The 24196-nt window shown below is 38.7% G+C and overlaps 1 protein-coding gene across 4 annotated transcripts in view; it reads left to right on the forward strand.

The window, feature by feature from the left end:
- The window catches only part of TRPM3 (transient receptor potential cation channel subfamily M member 3), a 409575-nt gene that overhangs the window by 148181 nt on the left and 237198 nt on the right, over positions 1–24196 (forward strand). For 2 of the 4 annotated variants that reach the window (XM_018085991.2, XM_018085995.1), the window contains exon 1: positions 7593–7764. The exons of 1 other annotated variant lie outside the window; for it this stretch is intronic. In XM_018085991.2, coding sequence (XP_017941480.1) covers positions 7675–7764 — 90 coding nt within the window. In that variant the 5' untranslated portion in view covers positions 7593–7674. Of the gene's footprint in view, positions 1–7592; positions 7765–24196 lie in introns of those variants that run through there. One more of the 4 variants, XM_018085990.1, reaches the window with a different exon arrangement.

The raw sequence follows: 24196 nt of genomic DNA on the forward strand, positions 1-24196 counted from the left end.
GAAGCATCATATTTTTCTGCATTTTATTTAGCAAAATAATCAAGACTAGAAAACACTACACTAATATAACTTGATAAATTTGATATCTGAATGAGAAATTATAGAGAAAATGGTGTCACAGGTCAAAATTGAGAAATCATCTACACAAAGTTAAAAAGCTCATATAAGAACATAATGGCTAAGATAGAAAGCAGCTTTTATGGTAAACATAAATCTGCATGTTTGGACAGCCTTATTTCTGTCAGTGTTGTAGAGGTTACAGAACTGGCAGCTTGTCTACACTTGAAAGTCTATTTAAACTAAGATAGATTGCATTTTAAACGCAGTGTTTGTATCTAAGTAACAATTAGCCATGGACATTTCTAGTTCCAAATATAAGGATTATATGCCTATGTATTTTAATCCCTTTCAACCTGCTATTACAGAGGGATGTCTAGTGAAATACATAATTCAAAGATATTCAATACTTAAGGGTTGGCAGATTTATGAGTACCTGAAGAACAACTGAGTGTAAAGTGGTGCAAATTATCAGGACTTTCTGCTGTAGCTGCAGAAATGAAATCCCAAATAATGGCGAGGGCTCCTTGTGACCTGTCTGCACAAACTTATGTTTTCTATGTCCATAGCCTGACTTTCAGACTTCTCCACTCACGTATTTTGGAACTGGTAGCAATCAAATAGGTCTCTAGAAAAAACTTCTGATAAGGGTGCATTGGGTGTGCCTGCACTGCCCAGTTCCCCTGCTCTCTCACAAGTCCACTTCCACTGGTTCTCTGCAGGGCTGGGGTCTGTGCTACCCTTGAGATCCCAGCTAGGTGCTTCCCCAGGCAAAAGCCAGATGCAGACCAGGTAAACCTGATCTCAAGGTAATAGGCATATAAAATAACTTGATCATATTAGATAATCATCACACACTGTCATAGTTTGAAATTGGCCCCCCCTGAGAGTTCAGGGGCTCAGAGGTGACTGGGTGCCAGGGCAGTGTTCCCTGGAGAGCCGATCACTGCTCATCTTGTTCGCTTCTGCTCAAAATCACATATACACAGCACTGGAACCTGTTGGCAGTTCTGCTGTTGGTGTCTGCTGTGTATAGGTGGAGAAGGCCAGGGGGTGGCTGGGCTCCTTCTTTCCCCCCCTCTGGAGGGGAGGGGAGCCCTGCAGCCCCCCAACTCTGCCTAGGCCAGAGTTAGAGGCAGCATCTAGAGTGTGTGCTGTGAAGGAAGAGATTCACAGCACCTGAGGTAAGAGGAGAGAGGCAGGCTTTGCAGCCAAGCCCTCTTCCCCCTCCTTCCTACAGTTAAGTCGTGGAGGGGAGCTTTTCCTTTCCCTCAGCTGTAAAGTGGAGGAGAGGCTCAGCATTGAAGCAGAGCCAAAAGACGGGCCAGAGGAGGAGGCTCGGCACTCGGGAGAAGAATCCCAGGCAAAACTGGAGATGGGCCAAGAGCTCGGGAGTTGCCCTGCTGAAGCTGATCGGGGGCAGCTGAAAACTGACTTGGAGGACACTTGATAAGCTGAACTACACTGCAGCAGCCTACAAACCAAGGTATGAGACTGAGAAAGAGAGATCACACAGCAGACTGAGGAGAAAGGACTCAAAGCTATCTTCTTGGACTTCGTGAGGAGGAAAAACTTCCACAAGCAGCTGGAGTTTGGTGAGGGGGGAGCGTTCAGGCCCAGAACACTTCCATGAGGGAGAGACTGGTTACTTCCCAGCCTGAAAAGGCTTCTCCTGGACTAAAGTTAAACGGAGGGACTTAAAGGACTGATAGAAGTGTAATATATATATATATATATAGCTGCTTTTAGTTTGTATAGTATTTATTTGTGTAAATAAATGTATATACTTCCCCCTTCCCCTATAGAAGCCTCACCTGAAAGTTTCTCTCCAGTGTTGGGAAAAATTGTGGGAAGGGGTGAGGGGAAACCTGGAAATTGGATTCTGGATTCCTAATGTGGCTCGAACTGCCACACACACCTATAAAACTTAGGGTAAAGAAAGAATACCCTTAATTCTGACTTTTTGCTCAGTTGCCAAAAGATATAACTTATAGCTACATACAATACTGTTTATATATGTGCTTGAAATGGTCTATAGAATCATTTCCATCTATGAAAAATTATTTGATTAACATTTTATAAGTATTTATACATTACATTATATTAGTATTTGTGTCTGTGTCTGGGGAAGAGGGAATTATGAGCATGTGGCAGAAGACCTGTGAAATACCTTAGCAAAGATAACAGCAGAAAAACTACCTCAGGCATGCAGTGAATAGAAAAGATGTGAGAGCGGTGGATTAGTTTTATAATTTAATTACCTATCGAGTTAAGCTTCAATAAAATTTGGGTCTATTAAGATGTTATGGCAGGCATAAAATTAAATATAGTTCATCCAAACTTTATAACATATACTTATCTTTCTATTCTCTGTTTTTTGCAAGAAATCACATGAAATGAACATAAATAAATTGAAATATGAGTGTGTTGAAAAAAACACTATTGCTGTTATAAATGTAGCCTTCTGTTTATTGATGTACTCTTCAACAGTGTTTAGTTTACAGACCTGCAAAGGGGCTGGATACTAAGGTAACTGATGCTTCTTGACTATACCTGTGGAAGGATTTGTTAGCTCTGACTTTTACATAAAAGCTTCTGAATTACCTCTTTTTCTATTGCCATCCTGCCATTTCCTCTGCAAACCTAGGAGATGACCAAAGTGTGTTATGAAGAACTTACACATCTGCATCAGCATACAGATATGCTGATGTAGTAGTCCCGTGATGAGCACTGCAAGTAAAGGGGCGCAAGGGTAGTTCCAGTTTTTTTGGTATGTACTCTCCCATTGGGCAGTGCAAGCCCTTGGGAAAGAAGGAAATGTTCTCCTTGGCAACTCCTTGGCATGCCTTGGCAATGTGGCTCTCTATCTACATTGTGAAGATCTGTCTTTCTTCTCACAGACGTTGTATTTAGGCCTTTGATATGGTCCCCCACAACATCTTTCTCTCTAAATTTGAGAGATATGGATTTGATGGGTGGATTGTTCAGTGGATGAGGAATTTTCTGGATGGTCAAAGCCAGAGGGTAGTAGCCAATTTTCTGATGGACGCTGGTGGCAATAGTTGTCCCTCAAAGGCACTTACTGGGACCAGTACTGTCATCTTCAACAGTGACATGGACAGTGGGATTGAGTGCACCCCCAGCAAGTTTGCAGACACCACCAAACTGAGTGATGTGGTTGACACATGAAGGATGCCATCCAGAGGGACCTGCACGAGTTTGAGAAGTGGGCCCACAGGAAGTCCATGAGGTTTCACAAGGCTAAGTTCAAGGTCCTACACCTGAGTTTGGGCAAACTCCAGTATGCATACAAGTTACAGGATGAATGGAGTGAGAGCAGCCCTGTTGAGAAGGACTTGGGGGTGCTGGTGGATGAGAGGCTGGACATGAATCAGCAATTTGTGCATTCACAGCCCAGAAAGCCTATAGTATCCCAAGCTGCATCAAAAGCAGTGTGGTCAGCAGGTCAAGGGAGGTGACTCTGCCCATCTGCTCTGCTCTGCTCTGTTGTGACTCCACAGTACTGTATTTAGTCCTAGGGTCCTCAGTACAGAGAAGGGCCACAAAGATGATCAGAAGGCTGGAACACCATTCCTATGAGGAGGAGCAAAGAGAGTTGGGGCTGTTCCACCTGGAGAAGAGAAGGCTTCAGGGAGGTCTTATAGTGGCCTCCCAGTAGCTGAAGGTGGCCTATAACAAAGCTAGAAACAGACATTTTATCAGTGCCTGTTGTGATAGGACAAGGGGCAGTGGTTTTAAACTGAAGGAGGTTGGTTTACGTAAGACATAAGGAAGAAGTTTTTTGCAATTAGGGTGGTAAAATACTGAGTGCCCAGAGAGGTGGCAGATGCCTCATCTTTGGAAACATTCAAGGTCAAGTTGGACAGAGCTCTGAGCAATCTGAGCTACTCGAAGATGTCCCTGCTCATTGCAGGGGTGTTACACTAGATGACCTTTAAAGGTCCTTTCCAACCCAAACTGTTCTATAACTCTATGATTTTATAATTCTATTCCATGAGGTACATGGGAAGAACAGGTGTGATATCATGGGAAAACTCTTCTGCCTGATATTTCTCACATTAGGCAATGGCCACGCAGAAGAGGTTGTTTTCTACCCTGATGGCCAATATATCTCTCTAGTTTCCTATATCTCTCTAGTCCAGCCCCTTCTGCCTTTCATTTACACTGAATCTCTTATTGTTACTTGGACAGGATAGGAGAACAGTGGCTGGGTTTGCTTATGATATCTTGTTTAATGTTTGCTCTCAGGTTGAAAATGTTGGACGTTGCTAATGTGCTCAGAGAGGTCTGGATGTTAATGAGTTTCTCAGCCATTTTCTGTTCTGTAGCATTCCCAGAGGTGTCAAATTTTACCATATCAGAGCTTTCCAAGTGTAGAATTATTATCACATTAGATTGCAGTAATCCAAAAAGAAGTAGTCAAAAATGCTTTCCATTAACAATAGGTTTTAGAAAAATCTGCAATATCTCTGTATTGCAGGAAGCAATAGAACTTATCTTCTATTTGGTATGCCTTTCTGTGGTACCTAAGATGCTCCTTCACAAGAGACAAAGAACTAGATATGAATACTGATCGTGCAGAGATCATACTTCCAGGACAAAGTTTAAATATGAAAGTGGTAGCTCCATCTTTTAAATCTAACAAAGTAGGAACCTAAATTCTAGTGGGATTGCTACATCTTTGCATCTCCTAATAGGCCTCAGATCGTAGAAGAGCTGAGCTGAGCACTTGCTTTTTCTGACAGGAAAAGGGTAAGAGATTTCAACTCTGACTTTTTCACTGAGTTGGCAAGCCCCCCAAACCACATAAAAAACCATCATATCCCTAATTTTTCACTATATTTTTAACCATTGTTGTCAGAATGTCTGAAAAGAAAACTTTTCAGAATTTTCTTCTTTACTTCCCAAGCCTTCACCATTTATGCTTACCAAAAACTGATGGAGGCTGCTGGGGATACAAAGAAAACTCTTTGCTTCAGTTTCCTCAAATTTACACTCAATAGCCTCAAAATCACAACAGTATTACTTATAGGTAAGAAATATTCATTAAAAATAAAATTAAAAGTGTTTAAATGATCTACCCATGTCATGATAATGTCCTCTCCACCAGTTTCCTCACTGTGACTGAAAAAAGTTCATATTCTTGCACTCACTTTCTGCCAATACAGATGACTAGGCAAGGCACAAGGCCATGGAAATCAGGCCTGTGATAAAAGGTTGGTGTGTATTAAATGTTGCACTAGAAAACAACTCTCGTCCCTAAGGTACTGTTTGCAGAAGGCAGCAATGATAGAGCTCATCTCAGAGACAGGAAGCTCTGTGCAAGCTAGAAGACACATTGCGCTCACTATTTTTAGTTTATTAAAGCTATCTGTTATGTTTCTTCATTGTCTTCATCTCTCTAGCATCTTCAGAGAATTATTACTCTACTCATTGTAAAGAAGGGCAGCATGCTATGATTACTCTGTCTTCATTGTCCCTAGTACACGTCCCTAGCATATTTTGTTTTATTACAGATGCTTAATGCAAAATGGGTGGGAAAAGCTCAAGGTAATGCTGAGTTTGGTACCTTTCCAAGAAACTTTCCTGATCTTCAAGGGTAAAAAAACCTATCAGTATGTCTTGAGAGGGTGTGGGATAGGGGAAAGCCATGGTCTTGGGAGTTGTGAGTTCTTGTTTCTGATTTGAGTCTTTTGCTTTCTTTTAACTATGAACTCCAAAAGCTTAATCACTGGATATGATTACCTTTATAACTGAGCAAAGTTAATATGCTGTACATCTTTTAAGGTGTATGCTCTTTTAAGTCAATTTTTTTTTCTACCTATTTAATTTTGCCTCATTTATAGAAGCTTGGAAAAGAAGTTTCAGCTAATTATACTTACTTACTCGAGTTCCATTTCACTATCAATAGCAAGGGTTTTTTCCACCTTTCATGAAACAAATACATTAAGAGCTCAAGCAAGAGGTGTTTAAATATGTATAATTTAAACTAGTTGCTCCACCATAACCAGAAATTCATCTGCACAAAATTTGCCACAAAGTAATGTCCCCTGGTGTCCTACCCTTTCTTTTCCACAAAAAACTCATGGTTTAATCCCTGCACCTTTGAAGTTCTATAATTTTACCATGTACAGTGGGGTGGAATAGGTGGCTTTTCTGGTGCATAATCAGTTTTGCACTATGTTCTTGAGAGGGTGCAGTGAAGAGGAGCTGGCTGGCATGCATAAGTTCCAAAGAAACAGTAGCCTTGATCTCTTTACCCTCATTTGGAGAATTATTCAGCTTTTGCTGATGAATGTAGACACGATACTAAGAATTAATTATAGAGGGGAAAAATATGTCCATTAAGGTTAAAAGGAAATGTGAAAATGGCAGATCAATGAAACTAGCCAAGTAAATTGAAAGTGCATTTTCCAACCTGAGTTATGAGGGACTTAAACTTTACTGAGAAGCAGCTGTTTCTGTCCATAATCTGAGTAAAAACTGGTAATTACTAGCAAAAGGAAAAATCACCATTGCTTTATAGGCTTTCTTTCATAATTTCTAACTCTTCCTTTGTGTAATCTTCATCCTATAAGAAAAATAGTGGGGAAAAGGGTATCTCTTCTTTAGCTGGAGAGCTGCCATTAAGAATATCTTCATTATCTGGGAGGGCCATTTAGTGCCCAAAATGGAAATATGTTTTTCTATACTTGAATTGCTCCAGCAATATTACTTCATGTTGTTTGCATGTCTCTGAAAGAATTATTTAGTGCATACAATATTAAAATGAGCTGAATTTTGTCTTGGTTTTTTCTGGTTTTTTGTTTGTTGGGTTTTTTTTTGTCCAGGATGCGCATGTTAGCACTCGTGCTCTTATAGTACAGCTTCTAACTCCTGCCACTTGCTGCTAGTGCACTGATTATGCCAGATTAATGAAATGCTTTCTAGGTCCATTGTATCAGTAAATCAAGCGTGAATTTATTTTCCCTCTGTCAGTCTGTTGTCTGAGTGTTGGCCCCTCCTCCCCTCACGCCGGTTTCCCTCTCCTCGCAGCGCTTTGGGAAAGAAAGTGCAGGTACCCCTCCCTTGCTTTATTTAAATTCAATTCCTTCTGCCCTGCTTTTGGCCCGGGGAAGCGCATGAGCGAGGCGGGAGGCTCGGCTGAGCCTGACTAACCTTGCTTCTCCCGGAGGCGGGCGGGAGGGAGCGTGGCCGATAGCGCCACATCCCGGTTTTCTTACGGGCTGCCCCTCTCCGCTCACCGGGGCAGCTTGCCCAGAGCCACGGGCGGATCGCCTCCACCCTTCCAGCCGCATTTGGCATGCATGAGCACTTGCCGTCCCGCCCGTCAGGAGGCTGCTGCTGGAGGAAGGAGGCGCTCGGCGGCTGCCCGCTACCCCCCCACTCGCCCAGCCTTGCCCAGCCCAGCCCAGCCCAGCTCAGCCCAGCCCAGCCCAGCCCAGCTCAGTTCAGTCAAGCCCAGTCTCTGCCCTGCGGCACCGCGGGCCCGGGCGGGACGCGCCCATCGTGGGATGCCCGCGCCCCGGAGGGCGGATTCCGCGGTAGGCGCTGTCAGGTCTGCGATTGATCTCCCGGTGGGATTTGTGGACAGTCATGAATCAGACCGATGCTCCCCGGCCACTCAACTGGACCATCCGGAAGCTGTGCCATGCCGCCTTCCTCCCCTCGGTCAGGCTCCTTAAGGTACGGCGAGAGCCCTCTTTGCGTTCGGGAACTGGTGTCTGCCGCTCAGCACCTGTCTGCAGGACTGCAGAGGCTGTTGCTGGAAAGTTGACTCAGAAATAGTCCCAACTTTAGTATTAATTACCTTCCCTGCTACCTTTGAAACCCCTTGTGAGCACCTGAAGATACCAATATTGTTTGTCGGTACTCTGTTCAGCATGTTTGGCTCTCGAGAAAGGTCTGTAAGAGGGGTAAAAAGGAAAAGAGGGATGATGGATATCTGTGCTGCTATTTGCCTTATCTTAAAAAAATCAAGATGTGAACTTCTAGGGATGAAGAAGGTGCCTGTTTCTAAGGCGTGTTCCTTTGTGAGCAGTCCTCTGCTATCTGTTCTTTGGGTTATGTAGTCCCTAAGAAATACCTGAAGGTCCAGTACTACTCAGACCAACTTGTAAGTGGAGCAATATGTCAGTGGAAAAAAATTATCTTGGCTTGCTGAAAGCTGTACATGGGAATAAGGTCAGTTAAAGACTGGCAGTGCAGACAGCATCAGTGAAACTACCTGTTTTTTTATTTGTTTAAACCAAGTGTTAGAGTTTTAATAGTGCTTTTGAAAGTGTTTTTAAATGTACCTTCCTAGGAAATAATTATTTTCTGTTTGAAAAAATTATTTGGGATTATATACTGTGGAGGGCTCTTAATCACAGCATGCAGAGTACCACTACTACTGCACACCCCACTGAAGCTGTTTTAGAGGCATTTCTAGCTGGAAAACAAAATATCTTGAATCAACTTTTTGATGAAAAAAGGTTACATTAAGCTGAAAAGTCTTCTTTTTTATTGGAACATCTAAATTAATTGGATAGTACAATGAAATTTTAAACAATGTAGTAATTTCCCTGTAGGCTTTATTTTATAAAATGTCAGACTCATTACACTATTTATCTCATTTCATCTTGATAGTTTGGCTTTGAAATTAATATACAGCCAAATAAAATGTGTTTATTCTAACAGTGTATTAACATTTGATATAACCATCTGATTTTATGTGAGTAGCTTGGAAATTAGGTCAGTTCTTACTACTGTAACATGCTTGAACAGTGTAGTGTATGACAGTGCACTTAGCAGGCATATGTTGTATGTATAATTATTGTATATGTGATGCACAAGTGACCATCCTGTATATCGTAAAGGTATTTGTCACAAGTGACCATCCTGTATATCGTAAAGGTATTTGTCACATCCCTGCAGGAACAGATTACAGTGTCAAAATACTTCTGTTTCCAAACCAGATGTATGGCTGCTGGGAGCAGCTCCAAAGAACAAAAGAAAGACAAAAGTTAGATTGCTGAAAAATCAAAATATAACTAATACAGAACAAATCAGAGGGTGGTGTTGATTGTTCTGTAAAGGCTTCCCCCAGCCCCAGAAGCACACATGAGAATATGCAAACTCTACAAGTCAGATACCTTTAGGAAAACATAATTTTGCCCAGATGTGAGAGCTCAGATGTGGTGAATTTTACCATCATTCTCAAAACCGGTGGGTTGGGGGTGAGCGGGGTAATCTGCTGCAGTATTTGGTTTTTGGCAGGTAAATGTCGCCCCATGTGTGTGGTTTCTCTTCATTGCATATTTTAAGGATGAACATTGGGATTAATTATTAAAAGAACTGACTAAAAATGATTTTCTGAAGCTACAGCTATAATCTGTTAGGAATAGATAGTGAGTGGACCCGGCAGAGTTAACAACAGCAGGGAAAATAACCAGAGATAAGCAACCTCTGCACAGAGGGGTGTGTGAGGTGTGGGAGAGACCAAGCCAAAGGAGGTGGGACTCTGGCTCCTTCCTCAGCTCATGAGCAGAGCTGGTTGATTGGAGAGGGAAATGCATACATCAGCATCTTCTAGGCTCCCAGAGAGCTTAAAATTTTGCTTCTTATCTTTGTCTTTTATTATTTAGTGTGTTTAAAGTAAGCGATTGACATAAGAACAGAACCCCATTGACTTAATTCCAACAGCCAACCTGAAGAAATTCTTCATCAAGGAAAGACTAATAACAGCAGCATTAAATTACCAGAGAATTAGTATAAATATTTTCCTGTTTTTCCTCAGGAAAATTGAAAATTTTTATATATAGGAAGTATTCTTTTCTCTTTTGCCTCTTTCTCCAAAAAATAAAGAAGACAACATTTTTTTTCTTTTTCTAAATGAAAAGTGCTCCTGTAAATCCAAGCACATTGGAAAGGCAAGTGCAATAATTTAAGCTCATTTTTTTAATTGCCCAGTTTCCAATTGGATTAATTAGTCTTAAGGACTAATGCAATATTGTTTTTAAGTGAACATTCACTAGACTCTTTTCTATATATCTTTTTTCTTCAGAGAATGCCCTCCATAACAGAATAAACTTTGCAAAACCTGATACGTCATGGCATATTTTTATTATTATATGCTTTTCTATCATTGCCAAACTCTATTTCAATGTGCAATGTAAAATTATTAAGAGTACAAAAATATCAGATATTGTTCCGTCTTTGTCTTTTCTGTACTTCATTTTAATCTACAAGAGCATAAAAGCTGAATGACACCATTAAGTTCAAGGATATACCTCATTCTTAAGAATGAGGGATAGCAGAGATTTCCTGGGTTGTACATACAAAAAATCACTGTGGCATACTTGGACCTTTGTAATAGAAAACATGAACTTTTCAATTAATTCTGTGTCTTCTCAATGAGGAGTTTAAAGATCTTATTCTGTGGATACAATTTTAAATGTAACATCAGTGCTTTCACACTAGAATCTGGGACTTGCATGGAGGCAAGGCTCTTTGTGTTCCTAACAGATCTATCAGATTGTCTTGAAATCACTGCTTTTAAATATATACTAAAAAGAGTTATTCAGCAGGTAGGTTATGCTCTTGTTCCATCCTGTTGAATTGGTGTGCACTGCTCTGTTGCCTGAACTAACATTTGATAGAGCTCTGGCCACAGTAGTCTTGTATAATTTAGATAAGATAGATCACTTGTAGATGTTGTCCAGTTTTGGTCCCTGTGCTTTTCTTCCAGGCATGTGTTCCTGTTCTAACCCACTTCACTAATATCCTCCTCTGTAGGTGTGGTTCTATAATCCTGTTTTCTCAGTTTTTCATTTTCTGACAGGCACACAGAGTACTAGGAGCGGTATTTGAAGTACAGATTGAAACAAATTATTAGACAAGATTTTTGCCACTTGCATAAAAATCTCGTTTTTCCTTCTAATAATTATTTTCTCTAGCACATTCCATGCTGATACTTTTTGTAGTTGTTTCAATATGCTTAAACACATGCTAGCACACTGTCTAATGCCTTCCTATCTGAAGTAAGGAATAAGAAGCATATATAAGCACATATGGAGAGGTGGCTCTGTGCAGAACCATCATTCCTCTGAGATGATCACGTTAGTTTTAGAGAAAATGGACATTTTAGAACAATGTTGCGTGCTCTTAAAAATGAATGAATGTCATCATACTGAAGATTTCACTAAAAGGACCGCATGCTCTAGAAGAGACTGCAGATGTTGCACTTCTGCTTGAAACAGAGATAATACATGCCATGCAATCAAGAAATGGTCAATATGTTAAAGAAAAATAAATAAATAAACTGAGTGTAGACAGAGGACTGAAAAATAAAAGGTCCATAATGTGCAACACCAGAGGCTTATAGATGGGCAAGTGTACAACATTTGAAAAACAACAAATTACCCAGCCTTCTTTTTTTTTTCTTAATAAAACTACTAAATTTTTTCATAATGAATTTGACTTGCATGTCAGTAAGTAAGCTTGTAAGACAGGAAGTTTGGAAGGGCCAGAGGAAAGGAAACTGAGTGAATCAGAAGAAACAATGGAGGAAATCCTTGGATGTTTTCTTGCCAGCATACCACTCAGTAAAAATGCCAACTCAACTGTACCAAATAAAGAGTAGCCTAACCTAGCTCTCTGAACTGGTGGAAGTTTAAAGAGATCAGACATTAAATTTCTTATCAAATGAGAAACTAGATTTTCTTTTTGTTAGTTATTTTTATTTAACTGCCCTACCAAGAATGTATAAGGTAACCCAAAAAAAACCTAAAAAGCTGAATAATAGCTCATTAGAATGAGGCACAGTGTCTTTTAATACAAACTTCTGACTGGTCTGATATTTGTGGATATAGTACTAGCATCCTAGTGCTCTGTGTGGACAATATTTTTCCTACAGCAAGTTTGGTTATGTCCATAAAGAAGGTATCTACAGGAATAAAGACTGGGGAATATGTGGCAGACTTCACTAAGGTACATGGCGAAATACCACAGTGTTCAATAGCTTAAACAGCTAAAATTACATTGCTATTTGATTACCAAATACAGTTTTATTTCAGGAAAATTTAAAAAGATCTGATTTGGTAAATTGAGTGAAAAAATTGCTTCTCCATACCGGTGGAAGAATGAAGTGTGTTCTTTATAAAAAAGAAAATATTTCTACTTCTGAACCCCATACTGTGAGAAAAAGTGACTACAAGAGAGGTGAAAACTGTATCTTTTGGATGTGATTTTATTCCTCACATGGACTGCAGAGTTGTTTTTTTTTTAAAGGTTATTGGACTGATAGAATACTCCTATATTTCAGGAAAGATACTTTTGATAAATGATTTTTTAAAATACTTTTAAGTATATTTGTGTGCCATAATTGTGAAATCGTAATGTTAGATTGTGTTATGGTCTTTAAAAACAGAAGCATAAGCTTTTTATGCTATTTATTCACTAGCAATGAGAAAATGAGCAGAAATCTAAACACAAAGGCAGTCGAAATGTGTAGGTTTTTTTGCTCTTGGCTAGGATTTTGATGTCCAGTTGGCAGTGAGGTCTTCTAGCTTATTACTGCTTAATAGGTAAGAATTCTATTATTTTAGTTAATTTACTATATCCACCTTTCAAACTGCAATGAAATGAGTCTTGACTGAAAAACTGATATTCTTGGAATGAATCCTAGTGCGTACAGTTTTCATTACCGAGGTGGTTCACTAAATGTTTTTGAAAGTAATACACACTTTACTGATAGTAAAATTAGGGTAGTAGTTTACTTTTGTCTGCACTCAGCTGCTTACTGACTTAAACTGTAATAATGAATGAGCCATCCTTATACATCCTTCAGGAGAATTTGATGCATTTTGGGAAGGAATCACAGTTCAGCCCTTAAGATCAGACTGCCTGACACACAGGCATGTAGAAAATACCAGTCACTGTGACTTTCTTTTTTTTTAATAAATTCACTAATAGAAAAACTAGTCACACCTGTAGGTATGGTTGGGATGCTGTATATGATGTGAAATATACATGAGTTTTAGGATTGCATATAAGTTCTATTCAGAAAGAAATTATTTGATAAATACACTTCTTCTCCTGTCAGAAAGTAAATAGTTGTTCACATTTGTGATACATGTTGCATGTTTCTGACTTATTTGTCATTAGAAGCCCAAAAGCCATGTTTCTAGAAAAGAAAAAGATTCAGTTTTCTGTTATCCGTTCTGCTCCTTGTGCCATCAGTTTCACCATTCAAGGATGGCAGGAGAGAGACCTGGGGCAGGGCATTACTGTGTCTTTGCAGTCTCCTGTTTTGTTGTCAGTAAATTCATTTTACACCCCAAATTAGGGGAGCAATGGGTGTTGCAATGTAGCTTCACAGCCCCTTTGCACAGGTGTGCTTGCATTACTGCTGCTCAGCTGTCAGCTGTGCCTCTGGTACTTCACATTCTATAACCAAGCAATGGCAGAATGGTGAAGACACTTCACAGCTGAGGTTGAAGAACTGATAATATACCTTTTGGAGGTTGCACATTCTCAAAAGCTGCTTATTTCTTGAAGTCATGCCTCTCATCAGCAGTGAGATGAGCTGATCCTTTTCGTGCAGCAACCAGGCATGTTCACATGCAAGGAGTTTCTGAAGGATTATGTCAGTTCATTTCTTCTGAAAGGACAGGAAATGTGGAAGTCGATAATGATTTTTTCATTTTATATAAGCAAGTAGTCACTCTGTGTGGTTAATTCTTTGGTGCAGTGTACATTTTTTATGTGATCAAAGGTGAATCAGAGAGCGTTAGCTGTTTGCTTTATTGACTGAATCTTTTTCCGTGAATATGACTCAGGCTGATGACCACTGACTTTGAATAGATGTAGCACCAAATTAGTTTCCACAAAAAGAATTGTATTCCCAATTAAGAAAAAGAGAAAGTGAGAGATAAAAACAAAGTGTGGCAGTGGAAGTCATGTGTCCATGGAAGAGCCTACATGTGAAAAGTAGACACATCTTGAAGGCAGAGACTGTGATCTCCTAATGCCATGTAGAGGGAAAAATGATTTTGACTTTCAGGTTAGAAAAGATGCAAAGTTTTTTGTGTGAATGCAAACTTTCTTCTTTTAAAACAGAGAATTTTAGGGGATAAAAAAAAAGCTTTTTCTTTCTAGATATGTCACTACCATGTGAGTGCTTTTCAAAAAAGAATAGAAAAGGTAATACAAAATTTTCAGTCTTGATGCAGCAGCTACAGTACAAAAATACTTGGCTGTTTTAAAATAAGGATCCTTCAAGTGCTATAGGTTTTTATCCTCTTGCACCTCAATATTATTTTTACTGCTTTCTCTAAATCCAGCTGTTTCATCTTTACCTTCATCTTAGAAAATAGAGTAAGGTTTTGCCTTCTTCTTTGCCACATGGCAAATGGGTTACAGTGATGAAGATATCAGAGGTATCAGAGAAGTACTCCAGGATTTTCCACTTTTCCTGCACGCAGAAGGTTTTGGCTTATAAATGATCTCTGCTTCCCATGAGCCTCAGCCTTTTCAGATTTGAGTACTTAAAGAGGCAGCAAGTGGCAGCATTTCCCATTGGCCTTTAATTGATAATATATGAAATACTGCATTAAACTTGCTTATCAGAAATTAAATGAAGTTTCATAATTTGTGACTGCATGAGAGATGATTTATGGTAATTTCCAGAGAAATAAAAATAATAAAAAGTAGCATTTTTGTGTATATTAGTGGAATAGAAGAAGAAACTAAGACTTGCTCTGAACAAACACAACAAAATTGTTTAAAAATAATTGTAAAATGCTACTAAGTATAGAAGTCATACAAGCCAGAAGTTACAGATACGATGTTGTTTAATGTGTTAGTGTATTAAAAGCATTAGATTTTAATGTTATTCTGCTATAGTGTTCCTTATGTTTGAGAGGGTGCCATGTGAAAAATTCAGGGCACAAGACCACAAAGTGAAGCTGAGTAGTTTTATTCCACCTGAATTGCTAACAAGACTATGCTACAGTGTAAAAAGAAATGCCCTGGGGGCTCTCTGGAAATTTATGTCAAAGCTGGTAATAAAGCATGAAATAAAATCACTTCATCAAAAATATCTTTCATCCACCAAGTAGTATGATGACATGAAACAGTCTGACAAAGTGCTTTTAACAGTGTCAAGGAAGTTGCTGAAGAAAATATCAGTTTCTTATGATGTAATTATAACAATTATAAGGCTGACTTTACATTAGTGAGAAGATGATTGAGTGAAACATTTTTCATTTACCTTCTTCTTCACCTGTTGCTTGTAAATGCAGATGGGAGAGGTAGTATCTTACTGAGCCATCATAATTAAGATTTTAGGGAGGATGCACCACATTGTTTTGTTTCAGAAGGATGTAATTTTTTTGCCTCCCTGGTGTTTTGAATGAGCATGACATGTTGCTGATGGGTCTGTTGTAATTAAATATCACAGTTCAGTTTTACAGTGCAATGGCTGGACATGCATCTTTGCATATAGCTAAAAAGAGTGACCAAAACAACAACTGGATGAACTAATTATAGGGTATCCAGAGGACCTTTCAGACTGACTTTTGTATGATTATATGTAGAGTTTTCTAAGTGTCCTGAATAGCAGAAGGCATTTTCCAGATATATTCTTATTCAACTTTTGGGTTCAGTACTTCAGACTAGTATGTAATGTCTTTTGCAGGAGGCCATATTTGATGAACAGTGTCTTTTTCTGGTTGCAAATTCTGTACTATCACATTGAAACTGTGAAGATGTGCACAACCTAGCCATAATACTGCAGCTTTTCTCAGATTTTTTTTCCTGTACATTTCTGCCCACCTCTGCACTGGCCCTTTTCCTGAACTGTGTCATTTAAAGAAGTTTTCAGGTATTTGGCTGTTAAGCCTTTAGTCACAGAAACAATAGTGGTGCCAGGTTATGACAGCAATAATGCTAACAACCAAATTTCTGCAATTCCTCAAAATGCTTCTTAAGACAAGCAGAGCGGTAGTTAAAGGTATCCCTTTTGTTTTGGATACAATGGCTCTAATTTTGTATTGTCTTTGATACAGCTGGTTGCAAAGTGATACTGCTTGGAAGCCATATACTTTTTTGAATTATTCAGTTCAAATTCAACTTTGTCTTGAAAAAGAATATGATGCCAATTTTTTAGGGGTCCTATGCTTAATTTCTTCTGTGAGAACAGAATAAATTGAGATACTCTATGAAAAGAGACACCCCAAAAGATGCTTAGTATATCCTGCCACTAGCAGGACTAGTTCAACATGGATAATTCCTTTAGGTGTTTGTCTAAGTTCCTAAAGCCATAATGCAATAGGCAGTCTTTTACAGTGACCCTGTCTAGGCCATCAGAAATATTTTTCTGAGGTGTCTACGTGGATCTTTCTTGCTGCACATAAAAACTGTGTTTCTTGTTTTGTCCATTATGAGCAGAGGAGACAGATGTGGCAGCTTTTTCTGCTTAAAAATTCTTGTGCTGTGTTTGGAAATTGGCTGGTTTAATAGATCAGCTCATGACGTATGCATCTTCGTCATCTTCCAATGAAGATTATTAGATTATTTATTCCCCTGTATCTTCCACAGAAGTCAGACTGATATTCCCTTGCTGCCCATTGTTTTTCTGTCTTTCTTTAGTTTTCAGATGTCTTACTGGAAAGGCCAACAGGGATGTGAGGGACTCCTGCTCAATCTTCCATTCTAATCCTAGCTCTATAAACTAGATTGATAAAGAAACAGAAGGTGTCACAACCCTCCTTAATTTCAGTGTCCTGAAGAGATTGAATAAATTTCCATTAAATTGTCTACAATGTCTTTCTGGTTTAACTGATTTTATAAGAATGTGAGTGGACTAACAACTATCAGTCCTCAGGGAGAGTTTTGGGAGGGCTCAATCCCTTTCTATTTGCACAGCAGAAATATTCTTTGCATAAAACCAATGTTTTTTAATGGTCACATTAGCAAAGAAATTTTAAAACTCCATGTGGGGGACAATCAGCAGCTCTACTTATTAAGACACTGAGTTTCGAGCATATGCGCTACCTTTATTACATACCAATGAGGAAATTTAATGTGTAGATGCATTTCTCTGGAATAAAAAGGTGATTTTAATCCTGCTAACCCAAATGGGGGGAAGGAGGGGAGGTGAATAAAAAATATTTTCCGACATATCCTAGGGGGAAATTAAATGTGATCAACTTATTTTTTCTTGATTCATGCAGTTATTTAAGAACAATTTAAAGATAAAAATCTGATCTATCAAGACAAAAATATCCTGTGCAGTTCCTTATTAATGGTAACTGTGAGAACTCTAACTTATTCAGGATGGGAATAGTAAATTGTTCAGAGAATTGCTTCATCGTAAGAGTCTGATGACTGCTATTACTATTATCTAAGATCTAAGGATGAGGTTATTTTCTTTTAGTTGCTTTTATTTCTTAAATAGTGCAAATTTTCTGGTGTATTGATGTTCAAAAATTCATTACTAAAATATCCCATGATAAAATGGATGTCTGTAGAGTGTGAGCAAATGAGAACTACTTGCTCACCAATATTACAGTCTACCAGGGATGTGACTACAATACGAAGTCTTTAAGCAAGCACTGAAATGAGAAAATTGTTTGCATAAAATTACCTGACATGCTTAGCATCTCAGCATCATGAAATGTGTTAACACAGTTATTTTACATTAATTTATTTCCAACTCATGTGAATCCAATTGAATCAATAGAGACACTTTCACTATTTTTTAGAGGGTGTGACCCTTATTTGCCAGATAGCAGAGCTTGGAGCTTGGAGGAAAAACACTACAATAGTCCAGGGTATGTATAATGCTCACTGTGTTGTTTTGGTTCAAGATTGAGTTTATGTTCAAGTACCTCTGCTGCAAACAGTTGTGTGGATAACTAATGCTGCAAATATTTTCCATATCAAATCTCATGTACTCTCCTCTTAAAGTAAATGAGGAGGGCAAACAGTTGAAACAAACTACTTAATATGATTAAATAACTATGAATAGCTGCAGAGAAGTGTGTAGAACATTTATTAATTCAATTTATTAGAAGCATAACATAGAAATTTTAATTTTCTTTGAGCAATAAGTATACATTCACAATCCATGGCAATTCTAGTCCTTGTTTGCATTGATGTAATCAGAAAATGAGATTTTATTACAGTTAAACCACATTATTCATGGAGTATTTGCTCCTAGTGCTTGGAATTGCATGATGAAGTATTCTACTTTAGCTTGTTTTTGCGGAATACACTTTATTTCAGTATCAATGTGATCACTTTATATGACATTGCTTCAAGCATTGATAACTAGCTTTTTTTGTGACAGTCATCCTAAGCCTAATTCTATTCTTAGCAGATGTTAGTAAATGCTCGTTTGAATCTCAGAGGTCATTTCATGTCAGTAAGGCAGGGATCCCAAAATCAGGGAGCTGCCAGGTATGCCCATGTCAGCTCAGCACCACAGGATTTTGGGAAGGAGCTGGGGAGCTCCAGTCCCAGCTCAGCTCTGAGCATGGACACCAGCACCCTACAGTGGTTTAAGTTTGGGTGACATGGCTGTTGGACCCTAGTTCACACTTTCTTCCTTGGCCTTAGCCAAAACAAGGTTAATACTGCAACACCGTCTCAACTAGGCTGACATGTGTCTCTTCTCGCATAGCATTTCTACCATAATGCTGTTGAATGCACTGGATGTATATGTATAATCTAGAAAAAGATGTCTGCCAATGAAAAATCCCAGTTTGGAAACATGCATTATATATCATCATGAGTAAAGCTGGCATTAACATCCTCAAAGTTGCTTTTTAATGCCTTTTTTTTCTATGCTCAGAATTAATATCCCCTGAATCTAGATTGACTTTTCAGAAACCACTGAGGCAACATACTCTGGAATTAACAGTACCAATAAACAGCAGCTCGTTATCTTGTTTCCTGAAGCTGAGAAAATCGAAATTGCTAAGATGAGGAACTCATAATGGGTCTGTATCAAAACTGCTCCATTAAAATTTTAGCTCTTTCTAGGTTTCTTCTTCTGTGCTTCCATGATGCAATGGGCTGTGCCTCTGAATTTGGCATTTGAGACCTGTCTCAGATACTCAAATCAACTGTCATTAAAGCACTTGCTTCCTGCTGTGTGGACTTTTCACTGTGAGGCCACAGGCGGCATAACATAATACATTTGTTTCAAAGTTAAAAAAAACCACAAAACAGGAAGATTTAGTAAAGAATGAGATACCCATAATTAATTCAGGTAGTTGATATGTGCTCTGAATACTCTGTGAATACATAAATGCTAAAACGTGCTTAAAGCAGTGATTATTAATATACCCCACTTGTTTGGATTATGTGCATATTAGCAGATCTCTGTTTGTACTAGTTTGTTGTTTTTTAATTCCATTCATAAAAGTGGGCTATTTCAAAATAAAAAACTGAAGTAGGTTAGAAACAGAAGTATTGTCGAGACTTTATAAACATGATAAAGCAGATGAAAATAAAAAAATAAAATTAAAACAATGTCTTTGGGTTTCATGCAGAGAATAAAATACAAATATATTTTAGAATGTCACATTACTAACATCAGTTTTTTGCAGAAAGTTTATCTAACCAAGTTAATTCTTTCATTAGCTGCTGTTTTTCTGTCTGCTTCCCAATCTCATTCTAGGGAGAACATATCACTAATTCCTGATTTGAGCTAAAATTAGTTAGCTCATCCATATGTACTCAGAATCATAAAATCATAGAATATCTGGAGTTGGAAGGGACCCATAAGGGTCATAGGATAATTGAGTCCTACTCCTGGTGCTTGCAGGACTTCCTAAAACTAAACTATATGACTAACCAGACAGTCCTTGAACTCTGAGAGACTTGGTGCCCTCACCACTTTCCTAGGCAGCCTGATCCAGTGACCAGCTACTCTCTGCAGGAAGAACCTATTCCTAATGTCCAGTCTATACTTCCCCTGGTTTAACTTCGGTCCCTTTCCTTGTGTCGTGTTACTGCTCACCAGAGAGAAGAGATCAGCAACTCCTGCTCCGCTGCTGTCCTTGAGGAAGCTGTAGGCCAGGATGGGGTCACCCCTCAGCTTGCTCTTCTCCAAGCTGAACAAACCAAGTACCCTCAACTGCTCCTTCTCAATCTTGTCTCGAGGGATATTGCCAGATCTCTTTATGTGAGGATGCTTTCCAGCCTCTTATCCCCTGGTTCATATGTATACCCAGGATCACCCTTTCTCAGATGCAGAATTCAGCACTAGCTCTTGTTAAATTTAATGTGGTTGCCCAGCTCTCCAGTCTAGCCAGATATCTGTATAAAGCCTCTCTATCCTTGAGGTAGTCCACAGTTCCTCCTAGTTTAATACAGTCAACAAAATTACTGAATTTACATTTGGCTGTTGCATCTAGATCATTTATAAAAACATCAAAACATTACTAGACATTTGCTGTTTTACTTTCAGTGCTAGAAATAGTGGTGAAAACTGGAGTTCATGGTGGACAGCAAGGTTGAACATGAAGTAGCAATGTGTTTGTTCAGCAAAGAGGACCAGTTGCATCCTGCACTCTGTTAGGGCTGTAGGCAGCAGGGGTCAAGGGAATTGATTGAATCTAAAAGATTCTATGACTCTACGATGTTATGAAGTGATCCTTCCCCTCTATTTGTGAGACCACATCTCAGTGTGTGTGTCTAGTTCTGGGGTCCCTGGAACAAGAAACATATGGACATGCTGGAGTGAGTCTGCTGGAGGCCGTTTAAACTGGTCAGGGAGTTTCGCATATGACATGCAAAAAACAGCTGGGTTTGTTTAGCCACAGGAAGGGAAGGTAGAGGGAAAATCCTATTTCTCCCTTTCTATACCTAAAATCTGGGTACAGAGGAGACGAACCCAGAATTTTTTCAAAGATGCTGAGTGTCAGGACAAGAGTAATGGAAACAAATTGTCATCACAAGGGTGTTTAAGCACTGAAACAGGTTGTATGGACCTGAGCAGCCTGATCTAACTGGAGATACCTGATGACTTGTGCTTTCCTGATTTAACTAGTTTTGAAAGGAGAGCAAAGACTGTTAACCTTCAAAGAAAATGTCCTTGTTTTTGCAGGTGTCTCTTCTGTTTTAAAATGTGGACAAAGATACATTTTTAAACACTTCAGTAGTGTAGAACAGCACTGAAACTGCTAGGCTGTTATCATAGAAGTTTCTTGAATTCAGCAGTCATCAGAAGAGTCTTCTGAAGTTTTTCTCAGCGGCAGCACTTGGTGGCAGCATATCAAGGGTGAAAGGTGACAAACTTTATTCTGTAGACGTGAAACAGAGTGGTTTCTAGGTGCACATTAGATTGCAGTTATGTTCTGGAGTTGTTTCTGCAGTAATAGCTTTACATCTGAGTGTCTCAGAAATTTGTTTGGATAACTGATTTTATCACAGTTGAAGAAGCTGATTTACAGCAATGGACAGCTTTCACACAGTTCAGACAGCCATTGTGTCTCTGACTCTTTAGCATGCTAGCAGTTGAGCTAGCAATTTATATCAGCTACAAGCTGTCAAGCTGTTTGTTTTCTGTGACCTACTTCATTTCAATTTGAATATTTAGTTGTTTTGCACAGCTAGGCACAGTGAGGCTATCCATCATTTCTTTGGCAGGACTTCTTTTGATTAGTATTTATGAATAGGGCTAAGGCACCACTGGCAGCTATGGTGGAGGAAACATCCATAAGGATCCTGAAGCAGGGTTTTGAGTTCAGGCTCTAGCTATCTTCTTCCCAGAGAGAAGCACAAAGATTCTTATCATCACTTAACTACAAGGTTGTGCTGCTCCAATCATGGGTGCAAGTGTGATAGGAAAATGGTGTGCAAAATGAGGAAGAACAGAGTGTCTGGAGTCTCATGTGTTATAGATCCCCTTTGGATGTTCCTGCTGTCTACAGCAGAGACAGTAGTTGATGTGGGGCACGACTGGGTTTTAACTGAAAGGCCACAAGGTTATGAGAGGCAGCTCTGACAGAGGCCCCAAGCTCTGGGGCATATTGTCCTTGCTAATCTCAATGTAAATGGTCTCATTCAGCCCTAAGATGTGGTGGGCTCACTACCACACAGTTGGCTTCCACAGACAGCTTCATCATCTGGATGGTGAACTATGGCCACAAAGACAAGGTCACTGTCCCCAGACATCTGTTCCAGGAGAGTGCATGAAGATTTACAGACTGAGAGTGCTGTGGAAGCAGGACTATCTTAGTAAATATGTGGTCTGTTGTATGATCAAATATAGCAATTCTGATACAATTCAAATTAAAAAAAAAGTTCTTGGATTCTTGATTAACTTACTGTTTGGATCATTCAGTATGTTTAAATATGATATGTTCTGCCATTAGTCCCATTTGCAATTAGTTGCCTAAGAAATACCATCTTTATCTCTCAATATTTTACAAACGCATGTATGGATTTGTACTCAGGAAAAGCATGAGGAACCTAGAACAGTAGCTTCTCAATTTGTGATGCTTTTACATTGTATGAGCCAAAAAATTTAAGATTGATTAATTGAATGAGAACTCAAGGGAGAAAAGTAGGTAGCATTAATAATTGAAATGTAATTTCATAAGTTGTGAGCTAGTTTAAATTGTGAGCTAGTGAGCTGAACCAGTACTTCACTGTAGTGTTAGATGGACTATGTAGGTTTTTCTGATTGAATGTAAAAAGTAGGGTTCAGGTTATTCATGTGATCACTAAGAACCCACAGTTATGTGTCAGGCAAGTACACTGTTTGGCACATTACCTATCTAATTTGGAGTAAGTATTTCTCAGCTTTGGATGACCTCTATTTCATTGGTAAGAAAGTCTGCCTAATCATCTACATGTTCCAGCCCAGATCTAATGCTTTCTTGTGACAGAATATGTGGTTTGCCGAAATAATTTATTCTTTGTTCAGGGTATTGTTTGGGGGTTTTTTGAAGGTTCATAGGGAAAGATGATAAATGTAAGTAACTCTCTCTAAGGCCATGCAGAATAAAGATATAAATTAAATATTTATGAAGTATAAATCTCTGTCTAAAAAAAATGAAGTTTCTGATATAGTTACCTTAGAATTTTTTTAAAATATGAAAATTAGGTGCATACTTACGAAGCCTTGATTAAGCTAAAATCAAGAATGCAAGAGCAATAGTAGTACTACTAATAGTCTGCCTGTTCTTAATATTTGCAGCAATCACACAAAAATACATGTAACTGTACAAGATGCCATGTTTACCATACCCAGTATCTGCACATAAGCATACAAAAAGCAATCTAAACAAAATGAGTTTAACCTAACTCTAATTTTGTCCTAATCTTGTAATTGCTGCAAGCAATTGCCTTTTAAATGAAAAAGAATTAAGAGACAACCTTGTCACCCTCTTCAAAATGGTTTTTGTTAGGAAATGGTTATGCCACCACAATAAATGTATTAATAGCCTGATATTGAATACTTGCTTCTTTGTCTCACTTCCAGGTTTTAAGTCCTGACTTCACTGAGGTAAATATACAGACAGCATAAAGACCTAATTTATTACAAAATGTGTTGTTTTCAGTTGCAGCTTTGGCTGGTTTTGACTCTTGTGGTAGCATGTCATCTTTTTCTAAGTTATAGTCCTTGCAGCTTTCCTGACTGGAACCATATAATGGCAAAACAGAAATTAGGGGAAATTAGGCCTATAATTCTACCTCTATCCTTTTGTAGATTCTGGGTTACCTCCACCTGTGGCACAAATGTTTTGCTATGATGCTAGGATATGAAGCTATGAAACGAATTATGTTGTAGAAAAATGAATAATGATTTGAAAATTGAGTCCACGGACAGTTTGAGGGCTAGTACCAAATAAGTTCTTTTTTGTTTTAAATAGATAATGCAGTGAATAACATGATATGCTGATTGCTTTTCTTTGTGCCTGTGTACATAACACAAGTTGTAGTAATTACTCCAAAGTATAAAACAAGAGTGTATTTCTTAAAAGCAATAGTCATAACAACACAATAAAACAAACAGACCAAAACACATGATAGTACCTAAGTTTTACACATATTTGAATTATTTTCATTAACTTATACACTTCAAAAGATTTTTCTCCAAATTAAGAATACTGCATCA

The sequence above is a fragment of the Manacus vitellinus genome, unplaced genomic scaffold, assembly GCF_001715985.3.
Source record: "Manacus vitellinus isolate BGI_N305 unplaced genomic scaffold, ASM171598v3 scaffold_9_pilon, whole genome shotgun sequence".
Classification (NCBI taxonomy): domain Eukaryota; kingdom Metazoa; phylum Chordata; class Aves; order Passeriformes; family Pipridae; genus Manacus; species Manacus vitellinus.